Source organism: Patiria miniata, unplaced genomic scaffold, assembly GCF_015706575.1.
Source record: "Patiria miniata isolate m_02_andy unplaced genomic scaffold, ASM1570657v1 HiC_scaffold_8, whole genome shotgun sequence".
Classification (NCBI taxonomy): domain Eukaryota; kingdom Metazoa; phylum Echinodermata; class Asteroidea; order Valvatida; family Asterinidae; genus Patiria; species Patiria miniata.
In genome coordinates, this window is record NW_024037075.1 from 7961040 (window position 1) to 7979301 (window position 18262).

Genomic DNA, 18262 nt, shown 5'->3' on the forward strand with positions numbered 1-18262 from the left:
GTTACTAAAATAAAAGCCAGGTTTTTTTTTAAAGTTTTTGTGTATTTAAATCACATCACGATGGCACCAGGCCTCCTCTTTAATTTCTCCCCCAATTTATTTAGCTTGAATAGCTTTCTCGTTAGGGCTAGGGCAGTGGCGGTTCTAGGGGGGGGGGGGGGGGGGGCCTGGGGGCTTTAGTCCCCCCCCAAAAAAAAAATCTTGTCTAGGCCCCCTCAAAAAAAAATTCAATAAAGCTCGAAGTAGAGCAATTCTAGTAAGCAACAGGGGCCAAGATGTTAGCCCAATCATAGAGCAAGGCCCAATGTACACAAAATCGATCACCACGCGGAACATAGAAATTAAATTGTCAATAAACAAAACAAGCAACCACCGTTTGTTTCAAGATTCTTTTAACTCAATTAAACTAAAGCCCGCATCTTGTTCTCCCCGGCCTCCGAGCTTTAATAGCTCCATGTCGTAAGCTTGTTATGGACACACGTTTGATAACTTTTTCAGACTTGAATCAAGTCTAACTACAAACATTTCGGTGGGGCAGTCACGAAGCAAGACTACTTACGCTCGAGAAACTTCCAATGACCCACGTGTGATAAGCGCCAGCTAGCTGCGCTGCATGCATGCGGCATGTCCCTGATGTAATATCGTGGTGAGACCGTGCCGGCCGTGGGTATAGTTTGCTGTTGTACTTTCAACCAAACCTCAGGTAAAAACCTCAGATTTGTGAAATATTTGTGTTGTTAATGTTCTTCAAAAAGACACTTTAGTGTTCATACATGTTAATTTGACGATTTTCAAAATGTTAACTTTACGAGCAACTATTTAAGGGAATAAATGTGTGCTTTGCAGGTTTTATTAATCACTCTCTGTAGGCCCCTAGTCTGTTTTTAAAACCGCTTGGACATGTTGGAGTCTGGGCATGCTGGGTGATATGACCGTTAAAAATGCACTGATTGTGAATGTGAATGTTATTTTGGAGCAACTATAGAATGCAGGGCCACGCCGGAGCAAGGTTTTTTAATTTGCTTGGAGGCGTGGATGGATAGGAGTAATTAGTAATAGATATGCAAAGCTGCAAAAAGTGCTAAGTACAGCGAATGAACTTGTCTTCTAAGCTTCTCATGAAGGATGGGAAGGGAGGGCGTGCTTGTAAATGTGTTGGGGGCACGGTACGGATCGGAGGCGCGGAGTCGTGGAGTTGCAGAGTCTAATTGCGGAGACGCGGGGCACTGGAGTGGCGGAGGCGCGGAGTCGCAGAGACTCGCGCCGATAGAGGGCGCAATTCTCGGCGGAATTTTTTTGAGAACAAAGCATCCGTATCCATTTTAAATGGGCTCGCAAATTAGGAAGGGAGGAGGGCGAGGGGGCACTGTCCGGAGTGGCGGAGGCGCGGAGTCGTGGAGTCGCAGAGTCTAGTCGCAGAGACGCGGGGCACTGGAGTGGCGGAGGTGCGGAGTCGCAGAGACGCGCACCGATAGAGGGCGCAATTCTCGGAGATATCGACTGCGGCTCCACGACTCCACGATCGATTTTCGGAGCTAGGTCGACTGTAGCCCCATAATGTGGCCAGTTTACTGGACTGCCTCCGTAAACATAGGCCACACGTCCACCATCTTGGAATCTGACTCGCCGAAATTTTGAAAGTGATTTCCACATTGCGACTTCAAACACAGTTCATTTATGCTTTAAAAATACACTTACCCTCTTAATAACAAAATTAGAACCTGCTGCCAGTGTCAGTTGCCCAGCTGCTGCGTAATTTATGACATTTTCTGGATCCTTCTTGGCAACTTGGTCCAACCATGGAGCTATCTCCATGGTCCAACTGAACAATGCCCTCGCGCAGATCGTTCACCTGTCAATCACGCGTGCAGGACGCACGCCGCAGGCCCAGTGGTAGTCCGGTTCCCAGACCAAAAGATTCTGACTATTCCTGATCCAGGAATAGTCAGAATCTTTTGGTCTGGGAACCGGACTACCACTGGGCCTGCGGCGTGCGTCCTGCACACGTCAATCACGCTGCCCACTGACCCCAGCCTCAATCCAAGGCTCCAAGTACATAAAAAAAACCCTTGCTCTGGCGTGGCCTAGCCCAGGTGGACTCCCTTTCATCCCTACGTAACGGAGGGAGTCCAGGGTATAAAGTGCTCAAAACCAGGCGAAAAAATTTATGACCAGTATTTTCAATATTTTTACCTTGTTGGAGAAGCTAATTTTTACGTCGTAGTATTCTATGTAGTCTTATCTATTGGGCCGCTGGGTTCAGAAATTCCATATGCGATGTTGACCGACCTTAATCTGGAAAATAAACTTGAAAGCAACGTTAAACTTGTACGTGTTTGTAGACTCTTTTTATCAGTTTCTCACCGCCGAGTCTATTCTAGTCGTACATGATGTACGTCTATGCAGCGTGTAGTCTGGTTCCCTAGATATAGACCGGACAATTATTCTCGACGCTCATATCACGTCTGGTCCGGGGGCCAGACTATGCAGCATGAATATGCAGTGCGCACGCGCGATTTGCTTAGTAACCACCCTCGTACGCACGCGCACTTACTTGAAGGCGCGGTCACTAATCCAATGACCGAGCGTGTTTTCGCGCCAGTTACCAGAAACACGTTTCGGCTTTGGTCATTTGTTGAGCGTTTTCGCGACATCGGTTGGCTGGAGTGAAGTCACGGTTCCAACCAAAACTAAACAAATGAGGGCACTAGCGTGCGTGCGCGCTTTCGTACGTACGCACGTACATGTACATGACGTACGACTCTGGGAATAAACTGACGAAAAGAGACTACAAACACGTACAAGTTTAACGTTGCTTTAGAGTTTATTTTCCTGATTAATGTCGGTCAGCATCACATATGGAATTCCTGAACCCAGCGGCCCAATAGGTAAGGACACATAGAAAATGTAGGCGTGAAATAAGCTTCTGTAACGAGGTAAAACGTAACAAAAATCTGGTCCAAATTTTGGGTGGTCTTATGAAGAGAATTCTCATCCTGGACGTTAGTCGTAATGCAATGAAGACTTCGTCCAACCTGGGCTATGGCGTGGCCCTGCATTCTATAGTTACTCCAGCTCATGCATTGGCAACTGGGCAAGGGAGAGACTTAGCATGCTTAGAGCAAGGTATTCCAAGCTACTTCAGTGTAGTCAGTAGGTATGGTAGCCTAGACCTTTTTTATAATCATTTGTCCATTTGGAACTGAATAAATACAGAATTTATTAATCGTTGTCATGGGGGTTTTTTGTTGAGGGGGGAGTCTTTTTTTTTTTAATTGTAGGCCTAGCATGTGTAGTTTCGACTTCGAAACAAGTTTCTAAAAATTAAGGCTCAGCTCAGGAGATTGGCAAACATCTAATAATATTGATGTCTTTCACTCCATATACATGTACATATGTAATGTACTGGGAGGTTTTCTACAGTTGTTTAGTTTATATCAATTATCATGTTTATGTGAACTGCAAGTCAACTGATGTATCTTCAGCTGCAAGAAGCATAGACCTCGGGGGGGGGGGGGGGGGGGGGTGCATCTCCCTCCCCCTTTCATGCCTTTAGAACCCCCCCCCCTTGAAACCACCCCCACCCACCTACCAGCACACCCCCTCTCCCTCAGCACTTTCTCTAGTATTAACTTTTCTTCAAAGATTTAATTAATTTCAAAGATGGAACCAAATTAACATCATCAACCTAAAGTCAGTTTTGTGTTACATTTATGCAAACCTTAATTAAAACCCTAACTCCCTACTGTCTTTTACTAAGGCCAAAAAAAATAATACTTCTGCTTCCGGTTACCCGACCGACCCTATTTTTAGGCTGCGACCCTAAGAAATGTATCAGCAATTAAAAAATAATAATAATAATGATTGAATAAATAAAAATAAAAACCTGTTGTCTTTTCTGTCTTCACAAAATACCTCTCAACAACCCTTTTGCGTCAAATAAATGCTTGTATTTATTTGTTTTCTTACTTACATTCGCTATTTTTTTTCAAAAGAAACCTTCGTTATTTTTACAAATTCGCTTCGCGATTATAACTACTTTGCAATTCGATGTCACGGTGACTATAATCACACGCGTAAACCTTGCTCAATGCAGCAACGACTGGTTCCCGCCGCGCAGGGGCCAATTTGAAAGAAGACATGATGAAAATGCGGTAACCAGTCTGTCATGGCTTTGCGATCGATAGCGCTAGCATGGCTATGCATTGCAGGCACGTGCACTGTCAACTGGTCGGATTCGACATCATAAAAATGCCAAGAAAACACCGATGGAGAAAGAACATTTTGCAAGTTAATTCACAGAATTGATCTAGCCTGTCTGTGTATGTATTTTCCGTGTTCAAGAGTTCATTTTGAGATTGCACTACTCGTATTTGGAGTGATACAATGCTGCGTGGTTCCCGAAAGAAATTTCGACCATAAAAACGAGGTCTGTCGGCCGCGGGCCACACATGCACAGTGCATCACACACTTCGGAGTTTTGGCCAGCTTCCCGTCTTGACTAGCGTTGTGCATATGGTGCGAACGACCTAAATTTTCCATTATTTTTTACGAATTATCGAACGTAAATATATTGACAATAATTAAGGTAGGTTTTATTCACTTTTTGTGGCCATTTTGTGTATAGTTTTCGTTGTGCAATGGAAATACTTCAGGCTAAAACTTCGCATATAATTGAATACCCCATTCAATCTGCACAAAAAAAATTGGCAAATTTTTTTTTTTCCAAACGACCGACCCTAATTTTGATAGGTATGTAATCGGAAGCAGAAGTAATTTTTTTTTCTGCCCAAGTACTAGACTAAGTTCACCAAAATAGACTGGTACATGTCCAACTATGGTCTAAGCCTGTTCGATATCCATTTATTTTTAAATCGGCATATCGTGAAAAAAATATATCGGATATCGCGATATTATCGTGATGCCGTCATTTTTCCATTCATGGAACAATGGAATAACAAAACAAAACAAAAAAACACGACCGAAGTCACGATCCACTGCCGCGAAAAAAACCCCAATATGTCCTGAACAAAATCGTCAATTTTATTTGACTCGAGTCTCATTTACTTTGCCAATTTAAGTAGAAAACAAATTCCACATTCAAATATCAAAAAAAATTACCTTGAAATGTTGGATAAAAATGTGCAAATAGAAATCCTATCGCGAGGAAAGAACGAAGCACTAGCACGCAATGCACGCCGCATTGATCCCCACGTGCACTCATAGTACAGCCCGCACCATTTGCGGCAAGGGTGTGCTTCATTGAAAACAATTTACCAGTATTTCCACCTTTTCAGAATTACAAATAATATTTTTTTTAATGGAGTCCGAAATATCTCCTGGTTCAGAAAAAGTTCTTCATCGTTACAAACTAACAAAATATTTTTTTTTCTAAAGATTTTTTTCGAAAAACTCCAAAATGAGGGTGAAGCACCCCTTTACAAAAATTAATGGATCAGTCCAATTTCTTGTGATGCATTTTCTGTTCTGTGAACGAAATAAAAGGCACGATTGAACAGTTGGTTTACGACGTTTTTTGTTGCTGAAGTTTGGGTTTGGGACAGTTTTGGCACTAAGCAAGTGTAAGTGCCCGGGCACAACCAAGGAAGAGACGGAACGAGTCAGGAAAATACGTGCAGGAAAATTTGATCTAGTTCGCCTGCGCGGAGTCGGCCCAGTGGCGATTTTTTTTTCTTCTCCCAAACGACATCTGCAATACGCTATGGCGTTTTGGACTATACTTTTCTAAAAACATGAGAAGAAAATCAAAAATTTTAAATATATGAAATTCGGACTTTATTTCCCTTTTTAAACAAATCCTCCCAAGCCTCAGGTTAGAAAATGAAAAAAAAAAATTCATGTGCAATACCGTGAATCGAACCTGCAACCTCGCGGTGTAAAACACAAAATTTTTATTGACTGAGCTGTCGCACTGCTCGCCTCAATCAAGGGAAACTAATACATGTATATGGTGTGCATGTATCATAAAAGTATCGTAGAGGGCGCTTAACGTGCGTATGCGGATGTCGTTTTGGCTGGAAAAAGAAAATTTGCGGACCCGGGGTGTCTCCTCTGGCCGCACACCGAAACGAAACATTCACTTCTCAACGTCATAATCTACAATTCAAGTATTTGCGGTGTTTTGTCTGTCTGTACAACTTCACATTTCCGTCAAAATGAAACAGGCACAGTATTTTCTTTGCGAAATGTCAGAGACTTTGTTTCCCTTCGGTTAACTACGCACGTGATTACGATTTCGGCACTTGGTATGTGGGGTGAAATTGTGTTGTTTGTACTGCCACGTGGAAGACGCAAAATCCAATACACGTGACGTTAGTCAGTTGGTTCTGCCCATGATTAGGTAAGACCGCGCGGTACAATGCGGTAACAGTGAATTTGCGGTTTTTCATGGGAGCGCTTTAGCGACAGTTTTAAAACTCAAGGGGTTGACTATATGGTTACAAAAGCGGTACTACAAAAGAATATCGCGATATTTTTCAGCATATCGAATTCCACGATGTGCCGATTTTTTTTTTATGAGATCGATACGATTTCCGATATGAAAATCAAATCGAAATATTGTAGCGCAAATTGGTAAACACTTTCATGACTTACTTCTCACGCGGCGATTCTCTTTAGTTCTGGCAGCTGGTCTTCATTGGGCGATAGAAATTAGAGATTGGGCGTTTTTAGCTGCGCACATAAAATGTACATAGCGTGCAAGCATGAGTGCTTGGCGGTACAGGGTACCAGCGAAAGCGCTGTTGCGCGTTGGGCTCTTTTAGTGTGCGGCGCAGAATTGGGCGCATTGGCATTGCACTGCATGCACAAACCGCATAGTTGGGCGCTTACTGAAGCCAAATTTATAGCGCGTATTTTAAAGTTGCTAAGGAGCTTGGTTACGCGTACGCCGTAGGCGCGGCGCACTTCACTTGCCATTTTGCTGTCACTTTGAGCGGACGTGCGCTGATCTCCACAACTAATATTGTGAGTAGAAAATAGTGTGATTTATATCGTGACACTTTTCCCAGCTATTTAATTTAGGGCAAGTCTAGCTTGGGGTAATTCAGCGCACAGTTATCCAAAGTCCGCATATTTTAGGTGAAATTTAGGAGAGAATATAAGCCAGAAATCTTGTGAATAATTTATTTGGAAACCATTTGGAGGTCTGATCACCTCCGGAGGTAACTGGAGGTGACTGGAGGTAACTGTGCTTGGAGGTACATGTACCTCCGATTCATTTGGTGCGAATTAAATGGTGCATTGAGTAGTACAAGTTATATCTTGTTTCCGATTGTCAATTACTTGCTTGTCCAATAGGGTTTGCCTGCAAGTGGGGATATATTTTCCCCAAACGGACGCACCCCCCGGGTTGTTGAGAACCCGCCGCCCATATAGAATCCCCACCGCGTGCGGAGCCGCTCCCGCACGCAACTCAATAAAATAATTTGTGGGAGGAAAGAACGTCACAAATGGTGTCAGAAGTGGGATTCTTGTAGGGAAAAATTTAGTATTGGTAGGCAAGTAGTTGTATTTTTGTGTGTGTGTTTGCTTACCTCTTCCGAGTGTGAGCGCCTCACTGATTTGTGTACCTCCGCCGGAGGTGCTATATAGAGTGTGTGTTATTTGAGAATTATTTTGCAGTTGTGTGTACAAATAAAAGGGGGCTTGGGATATTATGGCGGACCACAGGACCTCCAGAGAGGTCATATCAGGTTCGGGTACAGTCACCTCCGGAGGTGAGAGTGGTGTACCTCCCCATGGAACCGCCCCTAATTTCATATCAATGAGATTAGAGGAGCTGGAAAAAGAAATTCAGCTGCAGGAAGAGCAGCTCCGATACACACTTAGAAGCATGGCGTTGGATAAGAAAGTCCAGCCGAACAAAGTAGATAAACCGATTATAAATCGGAATAATGTTGAAATGCCTGGATTGCACCTCCCGGAGGTGCAGGATGATCCAGAGGTGAAATTCAAAGATTTAATGGGGGAGTTGAAGCTCCAAACGTCGGGGTATGCGACTGGGATCAGTCCTACGGTGCCCCTAACAACAAATACAGTCATGCAATGTAGTAGCAAAGACAGACAAAGTGAGGATCAAAACAGCCGTGTGGCTATAAGAGGTCCTCAGGTTAAAGGTTATGGAGGGCCTGTGACCTCCACACCTCGTCCCGTAGTCTCAGAGCCTGTACGGACAGGACAGAGAGATGAAATTGGATTGCATCCAATGACCGGACGTGGTGGTCGGCCGAATATAATGCCGGATAGATTTGACGGAAAAAGTCCCTGGAAAGACTACCGTCAGCACTTTGAAGCATGTGCAACAGCAAACGGCTGGAGCAATGCACAATCGGCTGTGTTTTTAGCAGCTAGCTTAAAAGGAGCAGCACTGAAAGTGCTAGGGCGTTGTAACCGAGAAAGTGGACAACTCCAGTATAAAGAATTGATAGATCAACTCGAAGCGCAATTCGGGCCGGGACAAATGGCCGAAAATTTCTTAATGGAATTGCGAACGCGCAGACAGGGTCAGAAAGAATCCCTGAGAGAGTTGGGGCAGGCAATAATGGAGCTAGTGGCCCTAGCCTACCCCGAGTTCGATGAAAGTGGACGGGACCGTCTAGCACGGGTCCACTTTGCTGATGCCATTGAACACCAGTCAATCAGAGAGGGCATATTTAGGGCGAGGCCCCAAACCCTTGACGAATCAATCAGAGCTGCATTGGCAACAGAAAACTTTGAGCGAATGGAAGCTGAGAGAGATCCATCGCCAAGAAAACCCAAATACTGTAGAGCGAGTGAAAACAAGGGAAACCCACAGTTGGGACCAGCTAAACAAGCATTTCGCTCAGATAAGGATAAATTCCAGACAGTGAGTGAGGCGCCCCAACCGATGGGAATACCTCATAGTGAGGTACACATTGGAGGCGCTACACAATCAGAGGTGTTGACTTGTTACAATTGCGGAGGATGGGGGCATTTTGCAAGAAAGTGTCCCTCCCCGAGAAATCGTTCGGGAAACGCCGGGCGGTCTACCACGGGACCCATGGAAAGACCGCTATTCCAGAAAATGGGTCAACCAGTTGTCCCCCAGAGAGGACAGAATCCAAACCAGAGTTAGAAAAACGGGAAACAAACTCGGTTCCCCTAGAGGAACCCAAAGAAGGGTTATTTGTACGAGGGGTGTTAAGATCTATCAGTGTACAATTTCTGGTAGATACAGGGTCGACAGACACGATTATATCGAAGTCTGTTTACTCCCAGATCCCTATGGAAAAACGACCCAAATTAAACACAAGCCATATTCAAGTTCGTCAGGCTGGAGGTAGCCTTATGGGCAACATAATGGGTACAGTTGAAGTTGACATTGAGGTTGGCCACACAGTTGCTCTTGTTAAGGCAATAGTGGCCGATTTGCCGATCCCAGGAATTCTGGGCATGGATTATCTTCTCCCGACCGGAGGAGTATTAGATCTTAATGATTTATCCTTACACATCCATGGTGAAAAGATCCGTTGTACAGATCGAGTTGGGTCCTCGTTCTGTTATCGGGTAGTGGTGGACACAACCACTACTATACCACCTGGGCATGAAGCTATAGTGCTGGGGCATGTAAAGTCCAACCAAGAGTGGATTGCCAAACTTGGAATAATAGAGCCAATAGGCAATGGTGGAGAGCTTGCCCAAAGAGGCTTGGTGTTAGCTAGAACACTTGTAAGGACTGACCAAGACACAGTTGGACTAAGGGTATTAAACCCAAGTAGAAACAAACGGGTACTCCGCTGTGGGACTACAGCTGGAGTCCTCACAGAAGTGAAGGAAAGTGACATTGAAACTGAGTGCAAGCAGGACTCTACCATGGGAGTGCACGTCCCACTACATCTCAGAGAACTCTACGACAGAAGCGTTGAGAATTTAGAGCCTCGTTATCACGACGAGGTCAAGAGACTCCTAATTGAGTTTGGTGATGTGTTCTCCAAGGGTGAATCCGATCTAGGTCAGACCAACCTGGTGAAACACACCATCGATACGGGCACTGCCCGACCTATGAAGCAGCGGTTGCGAAGACAACCTGAATGCAATCAACAAGAAATATCCCGACAGGTTGAAGGTCTTGTAGAAAGAGAAATCATAGAACCATCTGAAAGCCCTTGGGCTTCGAATGTGGTTCTTGTTGCTAAGAAAGATGGCACAAAAAGATTTTGTGTGGATTATCGAGGGCTAAACTCAGTTACAATAAAAGATGCATATCCTGTTCCAAGGATAGATGACTCCCTAGACGCCCTGTCCGGAGCGAAATGGTTCTCCACATTAGACCTATCCTCCGGATATTGGCAGGTTGAGCTTGATGACGAAGCGAAACAAAAGACTGCATTTGTGGTCAGAGGAGGCTTGTTCAATTGGAAAGTAATGCCCTTTGGGCTCAGCAACGCCCCGGCCACATTTGAACGGTTAATGGAAAGAGTAGTCGCAGGGTTGCAGTGGCAGACACTGCTTGTGTACCTCGATGATGTGATCGTGTATGGGAAAACGGTCACCGAGGAATTGGATCGCCTGAAAGAAGTGTTCAGTCGCTTCAGAAAGGCAAACCTGAAACTAAAGCCAGCAAAATGCTTCCTGTTTCAGAAAACAGTGAGGTATTTAGGTCATGTAGTATCGCAGAGTGGCATCGCCACTGATCCAGACAAAACCAAGTCCATTCGAGACTGGCCAACGCCTGGTAACGTCAAAGAGGTTAGAAGTTTTGTGGGACTGGCCTCTTATTACCGGCGCTTCATCAGAAATTTTGCAGACATAGCAAAGCCCCTGCACAAACTTACCGAGAAGTCTCGGGATTTCATATGGGACTCAGATTGTGAGAGGTCATTTGAGACCCTCAAGAAGTGTCTGCAAGAGGCACCAATATTAGCCTACCCCAAGCCAGAGGGCCAGTATATACTGGACACTGATGCTAGTGGGGATGGAATTGGGGCTGTGCTCTCACAAACTCAAGAAGGGAGTGAAAGGGTGATTGCATATGCTAGCAGAACCCTATCTAAACCCGAGCGGAATTATTGTGTGACGCGGCGAGAACTACTCGCAGTGATCTTCTTCTTACGACAGTTCAAGCAGTATTTGTACGGACGGAAGATAATCATCCGAACTGATCATGCCTCCTTGCGATGGCTTATCAACTTTCGCAACCCAGAAGGTCAGTTGGCTAGGTGGTTGGAAGTCATTGGCGAGTACGATTATACAATTGTACATCGACCAGGCTTGAAACATTCCAATGCAGACGGCCTATCTAGGCAACCATGTAGACAATGCGGAAGGACTCTAGAGAATGAGTCAGAAACGGCAGTACACGAGAGTGTGGTTCGAATAACAAAGGTACAGCCAGAAATAACCAATGAAGCCATAACGCAGGCCCAACTAGAGGATTCCTCCACTTCTTGGGTAATCCAGGCCAAAAGAGATTCAACAGAAAGGCCAGAATGGAACACCGTTTCTGGGAAGTCAATTTCCATCAAGACCTATTGGCGCCATTGGGATCAGTTACACATCAACAATGATGTACTATACACCAGGTGGGAGTCTGATGATGGCAAGGAACTGAAATGGAAAATTGTACTTCCTGAGTCGCTACGAAAAGCGGTGACGGAAGAACTGCATGCAGGAAAAACAAGTGGACACCTTGGGTTTAAGCGAACACTGGCCAGAGTAAAGTGTCGCTACTACTGGTGTGGCATGCGCGCAGATGTCCGTTCCTTCCTCAGGAAGTGTGAACGATGCGCAAAGAGGAAATCACCACCTAAGCGGAACAAAGCACCGTTACAGCAGGTTCCAGTTGGCCATCCAATGGAAAGAGTAGCACTGGACATAATCGGCCCGCTACCAATCACCGACGATGGGAATCGTTGGATACTGGTAGTGGGCGATTATTTTACAAAGTGGATCGAAGCATATCCACTTGTGGACACAACAGCACAAACAGTTGCCAAGGTCCTTGTCACCCAGTTTATTTGCCGATATGGGGTCCCTGCAGAACTTCACTCTGATCAGGGAAGAAACTTTGAAGCAAACGTGTTTGGTGAAGTGTGCCGTACACTCGGTATACACAAAACACGAACCACACCCTATAATCCAAAATCCGATGGACTGATAGAGAGGTTCAATCGAACCCTCATCAACATGGTTGCAACCATGATAGAGCCTCACAGGCAGCAAAAGGATTGGGATTTGCAGTTGCCATATGCAACATTTGCATATCGATCCACTCCGCAGGAAAGCACAGGAGAGACACCCAACATGATGATGTTGGGCAGGGAAACGGCTTTGCCGATTGATCTATTGACTGTTCACCTCGAGCACCCTGCGAGTGGCGACTTGGATTATGCAGAAGAGTTACGAACAAGACTAACGAGTGCTCACGATCGGGCTCGTGAGCATCTTAAATCCAGTACGAGAAGACAGAAGCGAGGCTACGACCGAAATGTGTCTGGCAAACCGCTGAACAAAGGAGATTTTGTTTGGGTTTATAACCCAGCCAAGAGGAAGGGAGTCTGTCCAAAACTAGAAAGTCGTTGGCAGGGCCCGTATCTGATAGTTGATAAACTTTCGGATGTAGTGTTCCGACTCCAAAAGAGTAAAAGGGCACGGACAAAAGTAGTGCACTTTGACCGGCTGAAACTGTATGAGGGCAAAACCCTTGAAAATTGGACTGAACCCAGGCACGAAAGCCTAATAAGTGAGCATGAAGAAATCAGTAATGAGCGGATGGAAATCCCTCCCCAAGACAGATCTATTGAGTGTGTAGATAATGAGTCAGGAAATGAGAGTGAGGCCATGGAAGAGCCGGTTGAAGCCGCTTCCATGGAGGTAATTAACAATGTCAATGAGGGAACTCAGGAATGTGAATCTGAAGAAAACATTGCGGCATTGAATGAGTGGGTGAGGACCCCTCCAAAATCTTCTATGAAACCCTCCGATTTGATGAGCGGTGTACCTCCTGTAAAACGACGGCAGTTGCCAGTAAGAAATCGTAGAGTACCCAAGAGGTACAGGGATTGTTAGAGGGTGATGAATGTTACTAAACCCTCTCTTCTTCTTGTTTCTTATTTCAGACTATGCCATTACCAATGACCACTCCAGACGATCTGGACGAGAGCAGGTTGCTGAGGTGCAACAAGTGCCCGAAAGTATTCTTGCAGAGACGAAGTCTCTACCGGCATCTGCAAGATTGCCATGGCCCACCCAGATACCTCGACTGCCAGAGGTGTGAATTCCAGTCTAAACGGCGGGACAACCTTCGCAGACACTACAGAAGGGTACATCCGAAACACATGGATGACCTCCATTTTTCAAGCAGCCCTCAGGGGCAGCTACCACACAGTCACCGTTGGATGGAGCGGAGGGATATCGCAAAAGTGTCCTACAGCCCCAGGGCAAGACCTGCAGCAACGGCGAGCTGTCCCCCGGAGACAGTAAATGCTCCAGCTAAATATCCAGCTACAGTTCCACCCACACCACGAGAAGCGGTGCATGTGGCACCTCCTCAGCCTACACCATGCAGTGTCTGGAATGAGATGGACATTCCAGTAGCTGAGGAGGTGGTGATCTCGCCAGCCGCATCACTATCCTTACTACCAGCAACCGCTGAGGAGCCGCTGCCCACCCACAACAAGACACCTAGCCCGGTTTCGGCACCAGTGAGCGGGAAACCCCTAGCCTGGCTGAAAAGCCAACTTCAACAGCAAAATCTGCCTACAGCCTCGGCCTCGTCAAGTGAGTCAAGCGAGGACTCAGACGAAGAAGAGGAGGTCACCAAGAAGAAATCATCCCTGCTCAATATTGCCATCGACAACGGCCTGACCAAGGTGACAGAGGTCGTCACCAAGACGAATTTCCGCAACGGCGACAAGGTTTCCGAGGTGACGCGGACCAGGGTGTATGAAGCCGGCAGCAAGTAGATCCAAAGTCTTCAAGTTCGTCTATCTGGACTTAACTTTTAACTTCAATTAATTGTTCCTCGTCGCGTTGCGGATCAGGACTCTAGTGCCACCTGTTAATCAACAAGAGAGTCTAAGTGTTTTTATTTTATTCTGAAATATTAAGTGTTGCGGATAAGGACTCTATCGTCCCAGTTAATGTTTTACTGTTAATTCAGATAATTGTTGACGAATTCATTGTTCAAGTGTTTTTGTTGAGGATCAACAGACTCTGGTCATCGGTGAAATTAGCTATAGAGTCAATGTTTTTAAGGAAATGTCTTGAAAGAATTAGAATTGCTGAATTGTTTAATCACAAAATAATTGCTGCCTTTATCCCTCACCTTTTTAACCAATTTGCTTGTTAGAGTTTCAGCCTAAGTGAACGGGGACCGTTCAGGCTTCGAGTGGGGCTATGTAGCGCAAATTGGTAAACACTTTCATGACTTACTTCTCACGCGGCGATTCTCTTTAGTTCTGGCAGCTGGTCTTCATTGGGCGATAGAAATTAGAGATTGGGCGTTTTTAGCTGCGCACATAAAATGTACATAGCGTGCAAGCATGAGTGCTTGGCGGTACAGGGTACCAGCGAAAGCGCTGTTGCGCGTTGGGCTCTTTTAGTGTGCGGCGCAGAATTGGGCGCATTGGCATTGCACTGCATGCACAAACCGCATAGTTGGGCGCTTACTGAAGCCAAATTTATAGCGCGTATTTTAAAGTTGCTAAGGAGCTTGGTTACGCGTACGCCGTAGGCGCGGCGCACTTCACTTGCCATTTTGCTGTCACTTTGAGCGGACGTGCGCTGATCTCCACAACTAATATTGTGAGTAGAAAATAGTGTGATTTATATCGTGACACTTTTCCCAGCTATTTAATTTAGGGCAAGTCTAGCTTGGGGTAATTCAGCGCACAGTTATCCAAAGTCCGCATATTTTAGGTGAAATTTAGGAGAGAATATAAGCCAGAAATCTTGTGAATAATTTATTTGGAAACCATTTGGAGGTCTGATCACCTCCGGAGGTAACTGGAGGTGACTGGAGGTAACTGTGCTTGGAGGTACATGTACCTCCGATTCATTTGGTGCGAATTAAATGGTGCATTGAGTAGTACAAGTTATATCTTGTTTCCGATTGTCAATTACTTGCTTGTCCAATAGGGTTTGCCTGCAAGTGGGGATATATTTTCCCCAAACGGACGCACCCCCCGGGTTGTTGAGAACCCGCCGCCCATATAGAATCCCCACCGCGTGCGGAGCCGCTCCCGCACGCAACTCAATAAAATAATTTGTGGGAGGAAAGAACGTCACAATATCGTGAAATATCGTCATACCGAACAGGCTTACTATGGTCTAACTATTTGAAAAGACTGACCTCTTCATTCAGTGTCATTAGGCAGTGACTGACTATGGAGAAATGTGTAATAAATAGAGACTAGTTCCTAACTTGCCACGTTTCTTCTGGCACAGTTGATTGATGCTGTACTGAAGCTGTGTTGGACTGGTTGTTTCAGGTGCCAGTCTATTTTCTTGCGTTGCATGTTTTCAATACCTTAGGTTTTGGGACTCTCATCCGCAGTATTGAGTGTCCCAAATTTTCATACAAGGTTAACACGTACATGAATGCAAATTGCTGTTTATCTTTGCCTCCTGTGTAGTGGCCATGTTGCGTCTACCAGCTATCATGAGGCCTGTGTTGGCCAGGGCTCTAGCACCCTCCTCCTCATACGCTGCACCTGCATTGACACGTTGCTATGCTAAAGACATCAAGTTTGGTGCAGAGGGTCGAGCATTGATGCTGGAAGGAGTTGATCTCCTAGCTGATGCTGTGGCAGTCACACTTGGACCAAAGGTACTAATAGTAATAGTCTTCCATTTGACAATGTTGTATCTTCACAGTGTCTTAAAAATTATACCCATCTTTAAATGTAAATTATCACAAATCCACTCAATATTTCAGAAAAAAAGACATATATCAGGAAAAAGTTCAGGATGTCCTCTATTCAGCGGTATTAAGTTCATTTTGTCATTGCCATGGATGACTGAGCAAACAAGGCCTCTGGTTGAGTTAGCACTGTGTCGAGTAAGTACACAATGGAAAGTAGTGATTTTTGACGTGTTGATTCTCACTAAATGGGGTGGGCTTCCCACTTTGACAAGTGTTGCATGTTTAGCAGAGTTTCTAGCTAAAATACCATGGAGGGTTAGGGTCAATTGGAGAAGGGGTGAACAGAATTATATACATTCCACATTTGAAATAATATTTGTGATCTATTCCTGGGAATAATAAGACTTCACCATTGACTGGTAAGTCAGGACAGAGAGGCCATACAAGTTGACTTGCTTCAAGCTTGTACTGTTCCTTTTATTTTATCCTTGCCAGGGTCGTAATGTGATTATTGAGCAGAGCTGGGGTAGCCCTAAGATCACCAAGGATGGAGTAACTGTAGCCAAATCTATTGAGCTAAAGGACAAACAAAAGAACTTGGGTGCTAAGCTGGTACAAGACGTGGCCAATAATACCAATGAAGAGGCTGGAGATGGGACCACAACAGCCACGGTGCTGGCCAGAGCCATAGCTCGGGAAGGCTTTGAGAACATCAGTAAAGGAGCTAATCCTGTAGAGATCCGTAAAGGAGTCATGATGGCAGTGGACTGTGTGGTTGATGCTCTCAAGAAACTCTCCAAGCCTGTCACTACACCAGAGGAAATAGCGCAGGTAAGATTGTGCTTGGTTTTTTGTTTTTTTTAATATCTTGACACAAATTCCATACAATCATACATTCAGTATCCGATTCAATGTACTTACTTACTTATGGCAGCCTCAACCAAGCATTTACAATGGATGCCCAGATTGCACGGCCCTCCATTAGTGATCTGATCTCAGCAGTCCCTTCTATCCCAGTTTCCCTACACAGTGTGTTGATAAGTGTTGTGGGTGGACGTCCTCTCCTGCGGCTACCGTGTCTTGGCTCCCAGAGCACCAGCTGACTAACTGCTAGCTCTTTGTGTCTCACGCAGTAGCCAGCAAGCCTCATTCTTCTGTTGGCGATTTTGTCAGTAACTTTTGGGAGCCCGCTTTAGAGTACAGCGTTGGTGATGTGCCCTTTTCAGCTCACGTTCAGTGCTGCCCTCAGCATTCTTGTGTAGCATCCATCAAGAGACTTTTCTAGGGTGGAAGTAAGACTCCAGCTCTCGCAACCATACAGGAGTACTGTCTCAACTGTAGCTACAAAGAGGGGAATTGTTATGCTTGGGGAGACATTGGAGGTCAATGTAGTTCTTTAGTTTGATTGTCTTTGTTTAAATTCAATATAGCAAAGGTTACAGTTATTCATCAGTGCTAGCCTCGGCTTATTCTAACAAGAGTGTCTGGGGTAACATTTATTCATGTTCTTGTTTTGTGACCCATGACTCATGAACTAATATATTCAGTTTTAACTCCTCATCCCCATTTCCTCTCAAATTAATGAACCTTCTGGTTGAGAAAACCAACTGGAACATATTTGAAGTCCATCTTTGGTATTAATCATTCCATGAAATGGATTCTGTTTTTTAGGTTGCAACCATTTCAGCCAATGGGGACCAAGCAGTTGGAGGCCTGATATCCCAAGCTATGAAGCGTGTTGGTCGTGATGGTGTAATTACTGTCAAAGATGGCAAGACACTTCATGATGAACTAGAAGTCATAGAAGGACTCAAGTTTGACAGAGGTTACATCTCCCCTTACTTCATCAACGCTGCTAAAGGTAAGAATCAATAGGCCCAGGGCTGATCCCCGAGGTATCAGGAACCCCTGTCACACTCGTAAAAATCAAACATACTTCTACACATGTCTAACACTCTACGCTGGTAAATTCATTCCTGGGAGGGACTAGAATTGAGAGGCTCTTCCCGGGCAAACAAAAGTCCACAATCTTTGGCCTAGACCCATGCACGCACCAATGTAAGTATGACTGGAATGCCTTGTCAACCCATGTTATATCAGACCCAGTTCCGCAGCGATCACAGTTGGGAAGTGTTGATTTCAACACGGCTTGGTGAGATGGAAAGTATGCAATGGCCTAATGTACTGATCTGTATGGTACTTCTGGACAGCCAATTATTTAAAGTATACTTGACTTGGGATACTGTAATACCTAATATCATATCCCAAAAAAAACCATTTCAGTCACTTTTATTAAAAACACCTGAGATGTTCTGTAGATATAGAAGAATTAGACATAAGACATTGTTGGTTTGATCTCAAAGTTCTGGAGTACAGTTTTACTGTGGGTCACGTTAGTTTACTGCGAGGGTGAGG

The 18262-nt window shown here is 45.0% G+C and overlaps 2 protein-coding genes across 3 annotated transcripts in view; both read left to right on the top strand.

Moving 5' to 3' along the window:
* The first annotated feature begins 608 nt into the window (after positions 1-608).
* LOC119719831 (60 kDa heat shock protein, mitochondrial-like) overlaps positions 609-18262 on the top strand; it is a 32645-nt gene continuing 14991 nt past the window's right edge. The window contains exons 1-4 of one of the 2 annotated variants that reach the window (XM_038189326.1): positions 609-703; positions 15618-15811; positions 16343-16678; positions 17519-17708. In XM_038189326.1, coding sequence (XP_038045254.1) covers positions 15623-15811; positions 16343-16678; positions 17519-17708 — 715 coding nt within the window. In that variant the 5' untranslated portion in view covers positions 609-703; positions 15618-15622. Of the gene's footprint in view, positions 704-15617; positions 15812-16342; positions 16679-17518; positions 17709-18262 lie in introns of those variants that run through there. The other variant, XM_038189327.1, reaches the window with a different exon arrangement.
* On the top strand, positions 6579-15269 carry LOC119719832 (zinc finger and BTB domain-containing protein 41-like). The gene is made up of 2 exons (XM_038189328.1): positions 6579-6987; positions 13101-15269. Exon 2 carries the CDS (start codon positions 13104-13106, stop codon positions 13944-13946), a length of 843 nt encoding a protein of 280 aa, XP_038045256.1. The 5' UTR covers positions 6579-6987; positions 13101-13103; the 3' UTR covers positions 13947-15269.

Excerpts from the sequence above, each read along its gene's own strand:
- LOC119719832 (XM_038189328.1), top strand. The coding sequence starts at position 13,104 with ATGCCATTACCAATGACCACTCCAGACGATCTGGACGAGAGCAGGTTG.